Below are 16834 nucleotides of genomic sequence, written 5' to 3' on the forward strand. Positions count from 1 at the left end.
TGACTTGGATGATGATTGTGTGTTTTAATTGTAACTGTAGATATTTATATACTATATACTTTACTATATAATGGCTATGTGACATTTCACATTTTGCCTATTCACCTGCATGACCATCAGAACAAAACATATGAGTTTTGTCTTCTTCTGGTTTGAATATTCAAATCTCACACTTTCTCTTTAGAGACAGTCCTTTATTATATTCATGTTTCTGTCATTTTAAATTAGCAAAGAACACAGCCCTTAAAACAAACTTATAACAGCAAAGAGTTGCTAAAGTTGACAAAGATTCAAAATAGATATCAGTTTGTAACCCACAACAAAATTACACTTTATATTTTAATGAATTATACATATTGTTACATATCTTTATTATTTTAATATCTGCTTTTAAAAACATATAAATAGCAATATAACAAAATATAGTTTCTTTCTGAATAAAACATACAGAATTAAGGATAAACCACACCCCAGTTTTATTTAACCACTGTCTTACATTACTATCTAATCCACTATCTTATCAACAATTATTAACAAAAAATAAGTATTTTAAAATATAGCAATTTAAACTTTTTTAAATGATCAAGTACTAATCTAATAGTTTACGGATTGATCATTCATGAAATCAAGCTGTGAATCTGCCATCAGTCATTGTCATCAGATTGACACATGTCGTCCTATGGCATTCATCCCTTGCTCTGCTTAGCCAAAAAATCCAAACATCAGCATGATCACTTGCATCAGGACCACATATCCTGCCATGCTCTCTATCGCTGGTACCCCTGGAAGAGAAATAGAAAAATGCTTGCAGGTACTTTAAAACTAAGTTTAAAATTATTTAAATTGTATTATCTTTTTGACAGTGTAATTTTGTAGTTTAATTATATGTTGGTTCAACGTAAAGTAAGTTACTTCGTTGCCTTGTAAATTTGAGTTAATTCAAATTAAAAACATTTAACATGGTAAACTTTTTTACAATGTACTTTAAACAGGTTTCCCAAATTGGTCATCAATACAGATGTCCCACCTCAAACTCGCATCGTTGATCAAACCAAAGTTACAATTTTGGCCGACTGAATTACTTAAAGTTATGTCCATTAATAACCCTAAGATTTGTCTTTAGAATAAAATGGGCTGTTATTGCCAATTACACTGCAAAAGTGATTTTCAAGAAAAAAAATCTTAGTATTTTGTCTTGTTTTCAATAAAAATATCTAAAAATTCTTAAATCAAGATGTATTTTCTTGATGAGCAAAATGACCCAAGAAAAGTTTTTAGACAAAAATTTAAGTGATTTTGTGCATAAAACAAGCAAAAAATCTGCCAATGGGGTGAGCTAATTTTTCTTGAATTTTTCTTGAATTTAGTGTCTAAGAAAAATGTTCAAGATTTTTTTGCTTACCCCATTGGCAGATGTTTTTTGCTTGTTTTATGCACAAAATATTTACATTTTATATTTTTGGTCCAAAAACTAGACTTGGGCCATTTTGCTCATCAAGAAAAAGCATCCTAATTCAAGAACCTCAAGACATTCTTACTGAAAACTAGACAAAAATACTAAGAATTTTCTTTCTTAAAAACTATTTTTTTTGCAGTGTACCTTTTTTTGGAAGGGTCACGAATAATAATGTTGAGCTCTGTTTGAGAACTTCAGCCTAAACACTAGCTTATAGCATTAACTAGCATATAGCAATAAAGGAGGTCGCACACCGGACGCGCAGCTCAGCGCCGCGCAAAAAACACAACACATTGTTTTCAATGAGTGCCGCCTGGCGCTGTCTGTCCGCTGTGACTCAGGACACTGCTCAAATCCCTGTTGCAGCACACACATAGTTTAACATTATATAACATCATATTTGTCCCAAATTGTTAGCGATTAACATTAGCTGCTATCTGACTAAGCTTGCACTATTTAATGTGCACTTCTGGTGTACGATACCTCAGAGTTGTCCTAGACGCGACCTGGCGCGGCACTGTGCGACCCCCTTAACTCAGCAGTTTAAACTTAAATGTTTATAGCATTGAAACAACATTGTAATTAATTGCAATTTAATGTTGGGGTGTACATCTCGACTGTAACGTTACAGTCTGTGTTATGATGAGATTGGGCTGTCTTTTGCATGCATAAGGTTTACATAAGAAGGAGGAAACAATTGTGTTTGAGGGTCACGATATGTACAGAACTCTTTATCATTAATCTATGCCTATAGGGAAATACTGTTTTGCATTAAATGGCACCTTTAAGTCTAAGTCCTCAGAAAAGTGTTCATATTATTAGGTTTCCTTGTGACCTACCTCCTTTCTGCGGCTGTGGGGCTGGAGGGACAGTGCTACCACTGTCGCGTTGGGCTGGCACACCTATGGCCTCATCCAGTGCAGTATTTTGCTCGGGCCTCAGTCCTCCCCGCTGAGCATCTGTTATCATAGCAGCATTATCAGGACCCAGAGCCTTTAGTTGGTTGGCTGACAGCATCTGAGCACAAATTAAAAGATCAACTTTTTTAGACTTTGCCAGACATTAGGATCTAACATTAGATTAAAACAGAACGTAAATATGAAAGTCTGCCCAACATGAAGTGTGAAATTGCAAAAATGAAAGTAAACTCACAGCCAAGCGATCAGGGGTTATGAGCGGAATGGCAAATGATTGAATGAATGGCAGGACGGTAGAATTTAGGCTTCCAAATTCAGCAGCGCTTAAACCAGCTAGAGAGAGAGAGAATGACATTAGAAAATTGCATAAGTTAAAACCATGTACTCTGTATCATCTTTAAACATAAACAAACACCGGTATTACAGATGTTTTAACAGTATATACGGCCATATACTACATTTCTGTACAATACTAACCAATGATGTTGCCCATTATGCCAGCTTGAGCTTCGGTCCAGGTTTCTGGCTTTCCAAATACAGCCACTGCCTTTTCCTTCAGACGCTCTATAATGTTGAGAGGACAAGGAGCACGACCCACCACTTCCACTGCCTCCCTGTGTCACACACACACACATCACAATGACTGCTATTAATATGATTAGCATTGTTATTTTTGTGACACATAGTTATACTTTAATAATCAGCAAACAGGGTTCCCACCGGTCATGGAATTTCTGGAATATCATGGAATTGTAAAAGGTCTATTCCAGACATTGAAAGTCAGGGAGTTTGATATTATTTTTGTCTTTTTGTTAATGTTCTTTTTTTGTTGCTAGTTTATCAATTAGTTTGCATTTATCAAGTTTTGACTTCTACTGATGTCCAAGCCTCTACTGATTTCAAGTGAGACTACAATTTAAACAGCCGCTTGTTGGCATTTTGTTGGCCCGTCATGTGTGTGGTTTATAATTTCAAAATATGTGTTCTGCGCGTCTAGTGATCCTGTGTGCATCACATGTCTTGTCAAAATAAGTGCCTGCTGCAGACGCGTCCAAAGGGTTTATGATTAAAGAGACGCTCGCGTTTGCAAGATACTCGCATAATCTCATGCGTAATCAGAGTTTAGTGTTAAGGGAGTGTCTTACGTGTATTTTGTGATAACGTGACCGTCTCTTTTATCATAAACAGTTTTGTTGCGTGTGCAGCAGGCACTTATTTTGACAAAACATGTGATGCACATGGTTCACATGATGCAACAAACAAAACATTTGAAAACACGAGCAACACGCATGACACTCCGAACACTTATTTTGAATTTGCGCCTCTTAGAAGAGCAGTCATAAGGCGCCACTGCATTTCACACATTTAAGCAACATTTTTATTAGCTCACAGTGTACACTACATTATCAGGCTCACGGGATCTCAGAAATAGGTAATAAAAATTCAGCTTTTTAGTCAGTCAGGAAATTTGATATTTGGCTTAGAGTAGGAACCCTGATTGAAGTATATAAGGATATTTTCAATACACTGTCAGAAAAAGGTACAAAAGCTGTCACTTTCACTTAACCCTTTGAAAATGTCCTAATATTTAGGTACAGATATGTACCTTTGAGGTATACCATATGCACCCTTTAGGTACAAATATGTACTTTTTGACCATTGACAGCTTTTGTACCTTATTTTCTGACAGTGATGATATAATTTTAATTGTTGTGTAACCTGAAAGCGGTGGAGTTGAGCTGGTCGATCATGGCAGGTTGTAGTCCACATATAAACTGTCCGAGTCCCACCAATGAGATTTCTCCTAGATCGGTCACATTTTTTCCAGTCCCCTTTTGAAAGGCCTGCCAGACTCCTAACCTCTGCAACATTCAGAATTTTTTATATTTGTTTGTCTTTTCAAAGTGAGCTTTTATGAGACACCATGTTTAATGAAAATAAGGCTGTGAGGAATTAAAGTACAGTAAGTAAAAAAGTTACATTAAAGTTACAGGTCACATTTAATTTTCAAAAGCTTTTAAAAGTATTTTTCCTACTGAAATATTTGGTCTGCGTAATGACACAGCAGTGTTGCTGTATATGTTGAAATCATTATTCGTAAATGTGTATGTATGTATCTGTATCACCTGAGGTTGAGTGAAGTTGCAGGTGTTTAATAGCTCCAGTGTGTCCAGGGTGGAGATGCTGACGTTGCACAACTCTTCAGAACTGAAGCTCTGGGAGATGCAACCCAGCTCACCTATTTGGGAGTCATTCAACATGGACACACTGCCCCATACCTGTCACACACAATAGTTGTTGTCTTTGCAATTTTTTAGGCACTAGAAAGTCTTGTGAATAATCATAGATTTTGCTGTTGTACATATATAGGAAACCCTGTTTTATTTTTTTATTCATCATAAGCTTTAACATTCCCAAAGTTTTTGTGCAGTACCTCCAAAGCTTTTGCTCTAAATACAGACAACTGTTCTGCAGTGTAGTTGGCTATCACTCCTAGTATTGGCAGAGCTTCTCTGAAGGTCTGTGTAGTCATACTGAACAACTGGGCAGCAGTCCAATACACATTCCCTGGTCCTAAGTCCTCAATGACTGCAAGTGTAGGCACGGATAAAGCAGGGCTCACTGTAAAAGACATGAAAAATATCAGATTTCATTTACATTTTGCTTCTTTGTTTTATGTAATAGTGAGATATGTCTGTTTCACAAAATGTTTGCTTCTCTTCTCTTATAACCCCTTTGGCACACACACACCTCCTCTCTTCCTGCGGCTCTGTGGCGGGCTGGCCGTTTTGAGCTCGAAAAGTTTGCGGCGAAGTGCAGAGAGATCAAACCAATATCGAAATTCCTTCGGGGAACCCATGGGCTGGATGGGCAAACTGTTCATCAGATCTGATAGACTTGACACTAACCAGCTCTGCAAGACAGATAAATAAATTGGATAAAAAGGAAAAATTTTTTGACAAACAACCAGTGGCAGCTCGTGACTGCTCATCCGAGGGGCGCAAATTCAAAATAAGTGTTTGGAGTTGCATGTGTGTTGCTTGTGTTTTAAAATATGTGTTTGTTGCGTCATGTGAACCATGTGCATCACGTGTTTTGTCAAAATAAGTGCCTGCTGCACACGTGTCAAAACCGTTTATGATAAAAAGACGTTCACGTTCACAAAATACACGCAAGACACTCCCTTAACACTAAACTCTAAATAAAGCATGAGATTATGCGAGTATCTGGCAAACGCGAGCGTCACTTTTATCATAAACCCTTTAGACGCATCTGCAGCAGGCACTTATTTTGACAAAACACGTGATGCACATGGTGATGCACACAGGATCACTCGATGTGCAGAACACATATTTTGAAAATACGAACCACACAAATAATGGGCTACATACATGTTGTGAACTTCACAACAAGCGCCCTCGAACAAAGAAGTCACCAACCACCACTGCAAACAACATTTTTGATTGGTCAACAGCATTGTTGCTTCTTACCTTGACAGGTAGGTTTCTAACAGCAGTGTCATTGAGTAACAGAAGAGGTCCCAATGTATTCATGTCTTCCTCTGACCAATTGGAAGGGTCCCTTGATGAAGACAAATGTTATATTATTCATAGGTATCATTAGTAGCATGTCTAATATTTAATTCCAGGTTTTTTTAACTTATTGCACCTTAAATAATAGTTCTGTCTCACAATACAACTTTGAATGACAAAATCAACAGTAAAAAATGAAATTTTTGTCTGAATTAGATATAAAGGTGCGGTGTGTAATATTTAGAAGGATTTCTTGACCGAAATGCAAAATAATATACAAAACTATATTATTAGGGGTGTATAAAGACCTTTCATAATAAACCATTATGTGTTTATTACCTTAGAATGAGACGTTTTTTATCTATATACACAGAGGGTCCCCTTAAATGGAAGTCGCCATTTTTTGCCACCATGTTTCTACAAAAGCCCTTAAAGGACATTATTTTACTAAGTTGTCTCCGACGATTACATGTTTGTCCGGTGGCGGCTACCGTAGCTTCTCTATGTGTTTCAAAAGCGAGGGGGTGAGCGGTGGACTAAGCCGTTGGTTGCAATTAGCAACCTCACCTCAAGATGCCGCTAAAATTTACACACTGCACCTTTAAAGAGATTTAAAAATGTTGTCATCATTTACTCAGCCAATGAGTTTCTTTACTCAGTGGGTGCCGTCAGCTGTGTGTTTGCCATCATTTATTAAAATATGTTTAACAGAATAAAAAACTCGAATAGGTTTAAAAAAACATGAGGGTGAGTAAATGATAACTTTCCCTTTGCACAGAGAGTTTGTACACTGTTACCCATAAGTCTTTGTAAGCAGTCTGAACAGTTGCTCTCTGTTCTGTTGTGGGATTTGTTGACATGATGCTAAAGCCTGCAGGGTCGCATTTAAAGCCTCGGGATTCAAAGCGGAGATCCAGGCAGGGTCTAACTCACACACCAGTGGGCCCAGACTCAGGACCGCTGCTGCAGAAAGATTAGGTACATTCGGCCCCTGCAACACAGTATAAAGATCAGTGTTTGCTCAAATATACTCTGTGGTTTTTAATTATTAAAAGTGGTTATCGGCTGGACTAGCGTGTAGGCTTCTGCTAGACATTAACCCAGTAAATCATTTTCTGGTAAACACCTTTGAAAAAAAGGAGCTACCGGCTTGACCTCTTTAAACCGGTTTGACTTATTTTTCCTAGCAATATTAGTTGCTGTGCATGTGTTTGCATGTAAGCATCTTCAAATTTGCATCAGTGTGTTACACAGCAAATGTATCTTTGCATGAAAGAAGGGTTTGTGTGCAGATATTACTAGGCATTTGATGGCTCTTCTGATAAGTGCCAAGCGTGACGGTGCATTATTTGGCAGAGAGGACAAGTTCGCTTGTCTCATCTTTTCCAGGAACGTAGGACAGACTGAATCAGACAGGTTTTGGATCTTCTCCACTCTAAATGTAAATTGTGTGGGAAAGAACAGACAAAAATAACATCTTTCAGCATATGTTTTAACCTAAGCAGCAGGTTGCAATATGAGTCTTAATATGTGAAATTTAAGCAATATCTGTCTGATATCATCACTGTTTTGCTCTTACTGTAGATTGATGAGTAGTATGGTTGGAATGGCCTGGAGCTCAGAATTTGTTATTTGATTGAAATATCCTGGTCTCTGTTCTTCCAGACTAGCAAAGAGTTTTTGAGCAACACAACGTATCTGAGAATCAAATGAAAAACGATTTGATGATGGAAAGCATATGACAGAGCTGTGAAAGAATGTTTGTGTGTATAAGTGAAACAATGAATTTATGTGGGATTGTTTACCTGTACCCTGGACAGCCAATCAGAAGATTCATTAAACACCTTTACCATTTCCAAAGCATCGGTTCGATTGACTTTTTCAATCATTTCACAAGAAACACCCTGTACAGCCTGACCCAGCTTTCTGTTGTTGGATAAGCAAGCAGACATTTGTAAGACCAACTGATTGTCACTTTTTAACTCACAGCAAGATGATGTGATAACAAAAAAGTCTCACCGTAATGCGGTAAGGTTGAAGTTATTACCCAAAATCTTCTTTACAAGGAATGCAGACTACAAAGTGTTAAAAAAGGAATGAGTATTACAAATGAAAATAATATAATGCATTTAGATGTTATTGTTTCTGTTTTGCGTGTTTACTTGAGCACGAGTCCAGCTGTGACCCTCCAGCTGGTCCACAGTGGTCAGGTTGGCCTTATCCAGTGTAGAGAGAGACAAAGAGCGAAGTAGGGAATCTGGAACCTCCTTTACCAGTTCAGATGCGTTCACATCATGACGAAACTGACAAATGTGTCAAAAGCAAAACTGAGCATAATCGCACTTAAAGGAACAGTATGTAAGAAATGTATATCAATTAATCATAAAATGGCCCTGATATGTCAATAGACATTAAGAAATTTCATTTCAAATACTTATATCACTGACAACAGTGGTCTGGCCAGGATATTGTCATTTAAAAAGTAGAGTTGTGATGTTTATGTTGTCATTTTGTGTATTAGCCACCAGTTGTGTGATTGCAGTACCAGTTTTGGCCACAATCCTACATACTGTTCCTTTAAAAAGAAAAACGCTAATTTATTTTTAACCCTGTGTTGGGTCAAAAGCGACAAACCCAGCCGTTGGGTTTGTTGCTTTTTTTTACCCAACTCAAAAAAATGATTTCTTTTTTGCATGTAGGTGAAAAAATATGTTTCTATTAATATTAATTATGTTTCCTTAAATTTTAAAGTATAATAAAGTTCAACTTAAAAATGTAAGGCAGCAACAATTGTTTAGTCAAACTCTTTATCCATGACTTGCCCTCTAAAAACAAACGGTGCTAAATAGCACCAAAAGTGGTTCTTTGCTCTTAATCATAGAAGAACTGGTAAAGCACCTGTGAAGCACCTGTGTAGAACCACATAGTGCTATGTAGAACCATATTTGGTGCTATAGTGGTGCTATATGGCCACCATATGGTTCTACACAGGTGCTTCACCGGTGCTATATGGCACTAAAAATGGCTCTTCTAAGATTACGAGCAAAGAACCACTCTCGGTGCTACACAGCACCGTTCGTTTCCAGAGTGTGTTTTGTAAATAATCTTTTAGGAATTTTTTTTAACAAACTGATGTGATTCTTACCGCTTCCAAAAGAGCTCTTTGCTGTAGGGGCGACATATTTTCACTAATGTTTTTCAGAGCTTGGTTTCCCAGCAGACCTTTGGCTTTTGCATTTCTGAGGACGTCACTACTGACCCCTCTCACAACCGAACCCAGAGACAACAGCTTCTCACTGCTTATATTCTACAAAAGAAAACATTTTTTTGTGAAAATAATAGAACATGAAGAAAGCAAGAAACACAAGGATGCTATGATGTGCATTGCAAAAGATCAAACCTTGGTCTCATCCAGCAGCTTCTTAGCCAGAGTTTTAGCTTGAGCTGGATTCCAATTGGCCTGACTCAAATTGGCAAGGGTGTTCTTGAGGTCGTCAGGAGTGAAGCCGGACAGTTTGGACGGCGTAAGAACAGACACGGCGGAGCCCAGAGACTGTAACATCTCACGAGAGGGAGGAGCGTTCTGAATAATATTCTGTACTAACTGTGACTTTACCTGCGACAGGAGATATGAGGGAATGATACAACTGTGATTAGTGGTTCAACTATATATAAAATCGGCTTTTTTAACATTATTAAAGGTACACGTAAATATTAGTTAAATATTAGATTTTTATTGATTTAGAATCCATTCAGCTGATCTCCGGCTCCGGCGGTAGCATTTTTAGCGTAGCTTAGCATAATCCATTGAACCTGATTAGACCATTAGCATCGTGCTAAAAAAATAACCAAAGAGCTTCTATATTTTTCGTATCTAAAACTTGACTCTTCTGTAGTTACATTGTGTACTAAGACAGACGGAAAATTAAAAGTTGCGATTTTCTAACATGGCTACAGAAGGCGCATGATGTTACCCTTGGTTACTTTCAATAGCAAGGGACTATTTTCGGGCAGTACGTAATATCATTGCGCCTACTGCAGCCATGGTACGGCAGCAAAGTTCTTGATTATTACGCTAGAATGAGTTTTAAATAGGAAAAATATTGAAAGTCTTTGGTTATTTTTGAGCATGATGCTAATGCCCTACTGAAAAATCCAGCTAAGACAAGCATAAGCTGGTAGCTGGTTTTAGCTGGTTTAAGGTGGCACTAGCTGGTTTATGCTGGTCCTCCCATGAAGCTGGTCATGCTGGTGGGACAGCTGGTCTTCCAGCTAGACCAGCTTAAAAAGGGACCAAAAAACAGCTAGACCAGCTTGCTACACCAGCAAAACAAGCTAAAACCAAGCTGGGAGACCAGTTAAAACCAGCTCACCAGCTTATGCTGGTCTTAGCTGGATTTTTCAGTAGGGTGGTCTAATCAGATTCAATGCATTATGCTAAGCAATGCCAAATGTGGTAGCGCCAGACCCGGAGATCAGCTGAATGGATTCCAAAACGGTAAAAATCAAATGTTTAACTCTAGGGGAGCTGAAAAATTTGCATATTTTCAAAAAGGTGGAGTGTCCCTTTAAATATACATCTTACCCAAGTAGAAATGCAAGAAGACCAAACAAAAGCATGACAAAATTAAAAAAACGATAACAAATTTTCTTTTGCAGAAAAATTACAGTAGGCTACCGGTACTTCCAATAGCATGTGTTGGCCATGTTAGAATGTTTTTGTGAAAAAAGCTAAAAGTAATGTCAGAACAAGTTAACGATAAATAAAGAAATTGTCACAATAGTAACACGTAACACATAATGAAAACTTTCAGTCATTACCAAAAATAATCACCAACAAGTCCCCATCCTTTTTCATCACATTAGCTCAATTTAATTACATTGTGAAATCAGCAAAATCTATTTCTTAGTGTTTATTAGGCTAACTACAACTGCCAGCTTCTGCTAAGAATATTTGGGAGAAGCAGTGAGTGAATAAAAAGTTGTCCTGACCTTGGCTATATCAGAGTTGTCACATGTGTCAAGTTGAGAGAGTAGTTTTTTACTAAGATTCGCATTCAGAGACTGGAAACCATCAAAGTAACAGACGAGAGAGCCCAACCTGTGGAAACAAGGATTAAATAAAACAGTAGTTAAAATGTTTTGAATATATATATTTTCTTACTTGTACGTGAACGCAATAGCTTTGACATCACACATAATGGTCCTACTACCTCTCCATCTGTTGAGGAAAACTGTTGGCACTTAAGCAGTCTTGTTTCAGTCGTTGAAAAAGTGCTCGGCCCAGGGAGGGGCCAACATTACGAAACGATAGAGAGAAATTTGGACTGCTAAAAAAAGTACACAGCTGAAAAATAAACAAATTTTATAGTTACTGTATTGTTGTATGGATGGCTACAGGTTGCTTTGTAACACAAAAGCCAGGAATCTTATACAATTTTTTGTGATTTACTATCTTTGTTTTTTAAATAAAATCATCCTACATAATGTGAAATATAACCTTGATGTCTTTAATATTTACTTCGATTGAATTGAATAATTACAGCCTGAATTTCACAGATGCAAGGTCACAAATGTGACATCATACTGATTTGCATATATTTTGACAGAAACTGACCGCATCTTTAGGAATGCTGTTTACTTCCTCTAAAGGCATTCGGGATAGGAAAGGTCCCATCATTGGCAACACCTCAGAATTAAGCCACTGCATTTTTGGAAGACATGTAGAGAATGGCGCTACAAAAAAATATACAGATGTTGTGTTCATCATGCCAGACTCTGAATGTTTGTATGAAAACACCATCCACACATCTTGACACTGTTCAAACATGGAATCTAAGGCTTTTCTAGAATGTCAAAATTTTGGTTTTATTGAGTATGCCTGAGGGGCTCAGGTCTGACAGTATTGTTTTAGCAGGTTCAGCTGTAATCCCAGACCATTTACATATAGTAGACATTTGATTTCTGAATCATGTAGGGTGAGTCCAGGCATTGTAGATTGCACCAGACTGGTTTCCAGTTCATTGATGTAAGCAGGGCCTGAAATTAACACCCGACCATGCACCAAATGCGGGTGAAATTTGCAATTGGCGGATAACACTGTCAATCTACCGGCCACATTGGCGGGTAGCCAATGCGAATTGAGTGATTCATTGAGAGGATGCGACTGCTGTTTCGCAACGTTCATGCGATTGGATAAAAGATGAGGCACTTCTCTGACTACGTTTGAATGTGCGAACAAGTATTAAACTGTTGGTGAGATGGGATGAGAATGCAATGCTGACATAGGCTAAAGTTCAATCACAGTTGCACAGATGTGACCAATCAGAACTCTTAATGTGTAAACTTTAGAGAGAGCTGCGCTACTGTGTCTTATACTGTAGTACATTAACATACATTTTGCGAATAGAGTAATAAAAAAAAACGTATGTGGGGCGTATATATGTGCGCAGTTTGGAATTCCCCCTCCGTATGTGTGTGCGCGCATGGGTTTAAGGGCACTCAATAGTGCACATACGGAGAGACGCGTTTAAAAAAGAATCCGTACATAAAATGTTTCAGTTCTTGACAGGACACATATAAACAAAATGATCTTCAGAGTATTCTTTTTTAATAAAAACATTTGTTTATGTCTTAAGTGTCTGTAAAACCAGGTAAAACCAGTCTGCGCTTTGGTCTTAAAGAGACAGTAACCTCAATTAACATACTTAAGTCTGTGTCATTAACTGCACGTTTAGAAAAATTGTCAAAATATATACCCCGACTGTCACTAGGGCAGTACCTTTTTAAAAGATCGTAATATGTATCATTAGGCACATATATGTATAAATTAGGTACCAATATGTATCTCTGGGTTACTAATACTGAACTCTTTAGGTTCAAAGCTGTACTAATTTTACTTAAAGTGTGAAAAAAAGGTATTTTGTTATTTTTGTGTTAGATATTTAGTTCTCTCTCTTGCCATTTTACTAATTATGGTACATTATAACTAATAATTTACAACTAAACACTAAGCTTTGTCTGCTCAACCTCCATGTTCATTCTCTTTATCACTTAACCTAATCCTTCTCCACCAGAAATCTCCTGCGACTGACAATGTGGATTTCGCTTCATAAATGCTTTTAAAAAACATAATGCATTTATAAGCACTGTATAATTGAGCGCTTTCACATGAAAGTTGAAATTCGGATTTGTTAGGATGATTTAGTATGATGGATGATCAGAACTTACGGGTGGGACGTGTGCCATTCAATGGAATTTGAAATGGGGGGCTTGAGATAGGTGGATTTAGAGTGCAGTTAAATTTACTCTCTCCAACCCTCTCCTTCATCCACCCAATAATCTCATTCCTCTGGTCATTAGAAAGACCATTAAACATGTCACCAAACATCTTCATCCTTGAGCATGAGAAAAGAGAGAAAAGACAAACAAATGTTCAAAAAAAGAAGCATATTGAAAAAAGACCAAACTAAACCAAAATTTCCAAAAGAAATAAACTTACATTGCACCCAGTTGAGAGCTCTGTGAAATCGGTGGCAGGACAAAGTTAGATGAAGGCATTGTTTCTAAGAAGGGTTTGGCTGCCCATAACAGCTTCAGTAGATTGTTTTGGTCGAGGTCTGTTCCGTTCTGTGTGATGACCGTCCAGGCAAGAGGAGCTAGAAATGCCCGCATGAAACAGAGATGGCTTTCCTAATTTGATGTGAATGTTAAAATAAGAAGAAGAGAGTGAGAGATAACACTCCAAATCACTCCAGTGTCCAATTAAATACGTAATCTGACCAACTATCAATACGTTACTTTTCAGCTTCAAATTAGATCACAAAAACTGACTTTAAAAGATATGACCAGTTTTAAAGAAAAAATTTGATGACTAACTCTGTAAGACTAATCTAGGCAGTTAACCGGTTACAATACCGTAGTATTCCTCATGAGCTCAATCATATGGCCCAAGCTGCTGCAGTTGCGCATCTTCTCTGAAATTTTCTGAATTTTGGGGAAGTTCCCATCACGGAGGAACAACATTAAAGAAAGACAGAACAAGGATGTGGTTAACTGAAGTGGGTGCCTTCTTGTGTACCACCAAGTCTGTAATATGCAAACCAATACTACAAAACAAACCCAGACTCCACTCTAAAAAAATGGTGCTAAATAGCAATAAAAGCTTGCGGGGAACCATTTTTAGTGCTATATAGCACCTAAAAAGCACCTATGAAGAATCATACAGGGGTGCACCACTATAGCACCATATAGGGTTCTATATAGCCCAATAGGGTTCTACACAGGTGCTATATGGCACTTAAAATGGTTCCCATATGATTACAAGCCAATAAACCACTTCTAATGCTATTTAGCACAGTTTGTTTTTAGAGTGTGGTACCTTGTCTTCTGCTGTGACATTGGATTTCAGGACGGGTGGAGATAGTGATGAGAGAAGGTCAGCGAAAGCAAAGAAAGGGTTTCCCATTGTCAAGTTCTCTCTTAGTGTGTAAGAGCTGAGTAAATAAAAGAGAATATATGTAAGAGTCATATATAATGAAATGTGATCATATATCTGCCATATGCTTGCTCTAATAAGTTCAGTGACAAATTACCTGTTCTGTGAAAAATCTATTATAGGCACTCTGTAACCTGAAACAATGCAACCACATGACTCAATAACATACACAATACGTGATTCGCAAACACACTATATTTGCATTTCATTTTTGTCTATTGTGACTGGAAACAAAGGCATTTTTCATGGCATTGTAAACACAAAGCTTCTACACAGTAATTATAACGTGACATAGATTTTTAAGATACGTTACATATTAAAATACCAAACATTAATATAATTTGTTTAATGTATGATAGTGATATACCAGATATATCTTTTTTAGACATCATGCAAATATACCCAACATGGTTGCCTGGAACTTTTATATTTGCATCTGGCTCATGTGATATAATGTCATACTACATTTTTTGTGTAAAAACAATGAGTGTGCATATAAAAGAGTCTTTCTAATTTCAGACATTTACCTTTACTGGAGCATGTAAGCATCTGTCAGAAAAAAGATACAGAACGGACATGAATGCATGTTTGGTTGGTCTATTGATTCTTTGTTTTTTCAAAATAGTTTTCTGATGGCACAACGGCATCATTATGGTGTTGATTTACCAGTTTTTTGGCCATTTCCTTGAAGTCCGGGGGCAGTCTTGGGAAGCCCATGGTTGACTGGTTACGGTTCTGTATCTCTGGTGGCATCATATCCTCTGACATTACTTTAAAAAACAGAAAGTTTAAACTAAAATTAGCTAAGTTAAATAGTTTTAACAATGCACTGTTCTTATGTGAGTAAAAAGATCCTGTAGTAAAAGGTCATGAGTTTTCATCCCAGTTTACCTACCCAGCAAGCAAAAAACAAGAGAGTGAAATGACGTCTAACTATAGACCAAATATAGTCCGGCTATGACTTTCACTGACAGCCAAAATTGCTTGCTGGGGAGTTGCTTTGAATAAATGTGTCTGCCAAATGCGTAAATGTAAATGATGTGAAAGTAAGATTGAATACTTTCAAAGTTGTTTTGATTTGCATATATTGTATTTGAGTTATGTTGTTATGTGTTTGACACCAAAGATGAGATCAGTTTACCTGCATCCCATGGCGCTAGAAAGCAGAGGATAAAAATCCCCCATAAAGAATTCATTTCTTATTGTCTTTCTCCAAATGATACTCTGTGGAGGTAAAAAGTAATTATGTTATCAGACACCCACAGGTAATTTTTTAAGGACAGTCCAGACAACCCCCCGGCCTTAAAAAATGACGATACGCAAAACAGTTCTATTCAATGACAATGATGTTTGCATAGTGTCTGTACATTATGTAAACACAGCAGTATCAACATTTTACAGTAGATCTATATTCAAATGTACATCATCAAATATGAAAACATTATGCACATACTTTTTCAGCAATTTCAGCTACAGTAGCTCGTCTGCTGGATGGAACCACACGGGCCAGCTTTTGCTCCCTACGTGCTTTAACCTTGGCTGCCCATGACCCTGTCGCCGATTCACCGTTTTTCCTTCCTCGGACCACTTTTGATAGGTACTGACCCCTGCAGACCGGGAACATCCCACAAGAGCTGGAGTTTTGGAGATCATCTAGCCATCACAATTTGGCCTTGCCAAAGTTCCTCAGTTCTTTACGCTTGTCCCTTTTCCTGCTTCTAACACATCAACTACACTTGTCCTCAAAGTTGATGTGTTAGAAGCAGGAAAAATGTGCAAGCGTAAGGATCTGAGCGACTTTGACAAGGGCCAAACCGTGATAGCCAGATGACTGGGTCAGAGCATTTCCAAAACTGCAGCTCCCGCGGGGTGCCTCCGGTCTGCAGTGGCCAGCACAAAAGTGGTCCAAGGAAGGAAAAGCAGCGAACCAGCGACAAGGTGATGGGAGGCCAAGGCTCATTGATGCATGTGGGGACTGAAGGATGGCCTGATCCAACAGACGAGCTACTATAGCGAGCTACTATAGCGAGCTACTATAGGGACCTATACAGTATTAGGCAGGTGGTCATAATGTTATGGCTGTTTGATGTATATACATACTCTACATACACACACACACACACACTGTTAGAAAAATTCAGTAGAAATTACAGTGTTACCTGCAGCGGGCCGCCGGCAATTGACCGCAGATCCAAATGTATGTCATTCACTGGCAAGAGTTTGTTCAAAGTTAAAAAAAATGTAGTCTTTATCTTTACAGAACAAAACCATACAATAACAGCCTCATACAAAGCATTCTAGGAACCAGAAATCATCATCAACCTTTTTCTGTTTTTTGCTTCAGATTTTGTTTCCAATAATTTGCTTTGTTTGATGCTGTTATTTTAGTTTTACTGTAAAGACAAAGACTTGTAAATGTTTAATGTTCATT

General features: G+C 37.7%; 1 protein-coding gene across 1 annotated transcript; it reads right to left on the reverse strand.

The window, feature by feature from the left end:
- Positions 1 to 173: 173 nt before the first annotated feature.
- Positions 174 to 15954, reverse strand: otoa (otoancorin). Its single transcript, XM_055209914.2, has 28 exons — positions 15545 to 15954; positions 15070 to 15173; positions 14931 to 14952; positions 14501 to 14537; positions 14287 to 14401; positions 13824 to 13892; positions 13408 to 13598; positions 13137 to 13303; positions 11524 to 11642; positions 11120 to 11253; positions 10899 to 11007; positions 9307 to 9522; positions 9052 to 9213; positions 8069 to 8209; positions 7926 to 7981; positions 7712 to 7832; positions 7486 to 7604; positions 7206 to 7341; positions 6704 to 6897; positions 5865 to 5955; positions 5125 to 5287; positions 4808 to 4995; positions 4500 to 4652; positions 4093 to 4235; positions 2851 to 2987; positions 2609 to 2706; positions 2296 to 2473; positions 174 to 782 (listed from the first exon to the last, which is right to left on the reverse strand). Exons 1-28 carry the CDS (start codon positions 15597 to 15599, stop codon positions 703 to 705), a joined length of 3498 nt encoding a protein of 1165 aa, XP_055065889.2. The 5' UTR covers positions 15600 to 15954; the 3' UTR covers positions 174 to 702.
- Between the last annotated feature and the right edge of the window lie 880 nt (positions 15955 to 16834).

This window comes from Misgurnus anguillicaudatus, chromosome 10 (genome assembly GCF_027580225.2).
Source record: "Misgurnus anguillicaudatus chromosome 10, ASM2758022v2, whole genome shotgun sequence".
NCBI classification, from domain to species: domain Eukaryota; kingdom Metazoa; phylum Chordata; class Actinopteri; order Cypriniformes; family Cobitidae; genus Misgurnus; species Misgurnus anguillicaudatus.

Bases quoted from the DNA above. Each gene is read 5' to 3' on its own strand.
- otoa (XM_055209914.2), bottom strand. From the start codon at position 15,599: ATGAATTCTTTATGGGGGATTTTTATCCTCTGCTTTCTAGCGCCATGG. The intron at 11,254-11,523 runs GTCAGTTTCTGT...TTTATTTTTCAG, and splicing joins ACAGCATTCCTAAAGATGCG to CTGTGTACTTTTTTTAGCAG. The intron at 5,288-5,864 runs GTAAGAAGCAAC...TCTGTCTTGCAG, and splicing joins TTAGAAACCTACCTGTCAAG to AGCTGGTTAGTGTCAAGTCT.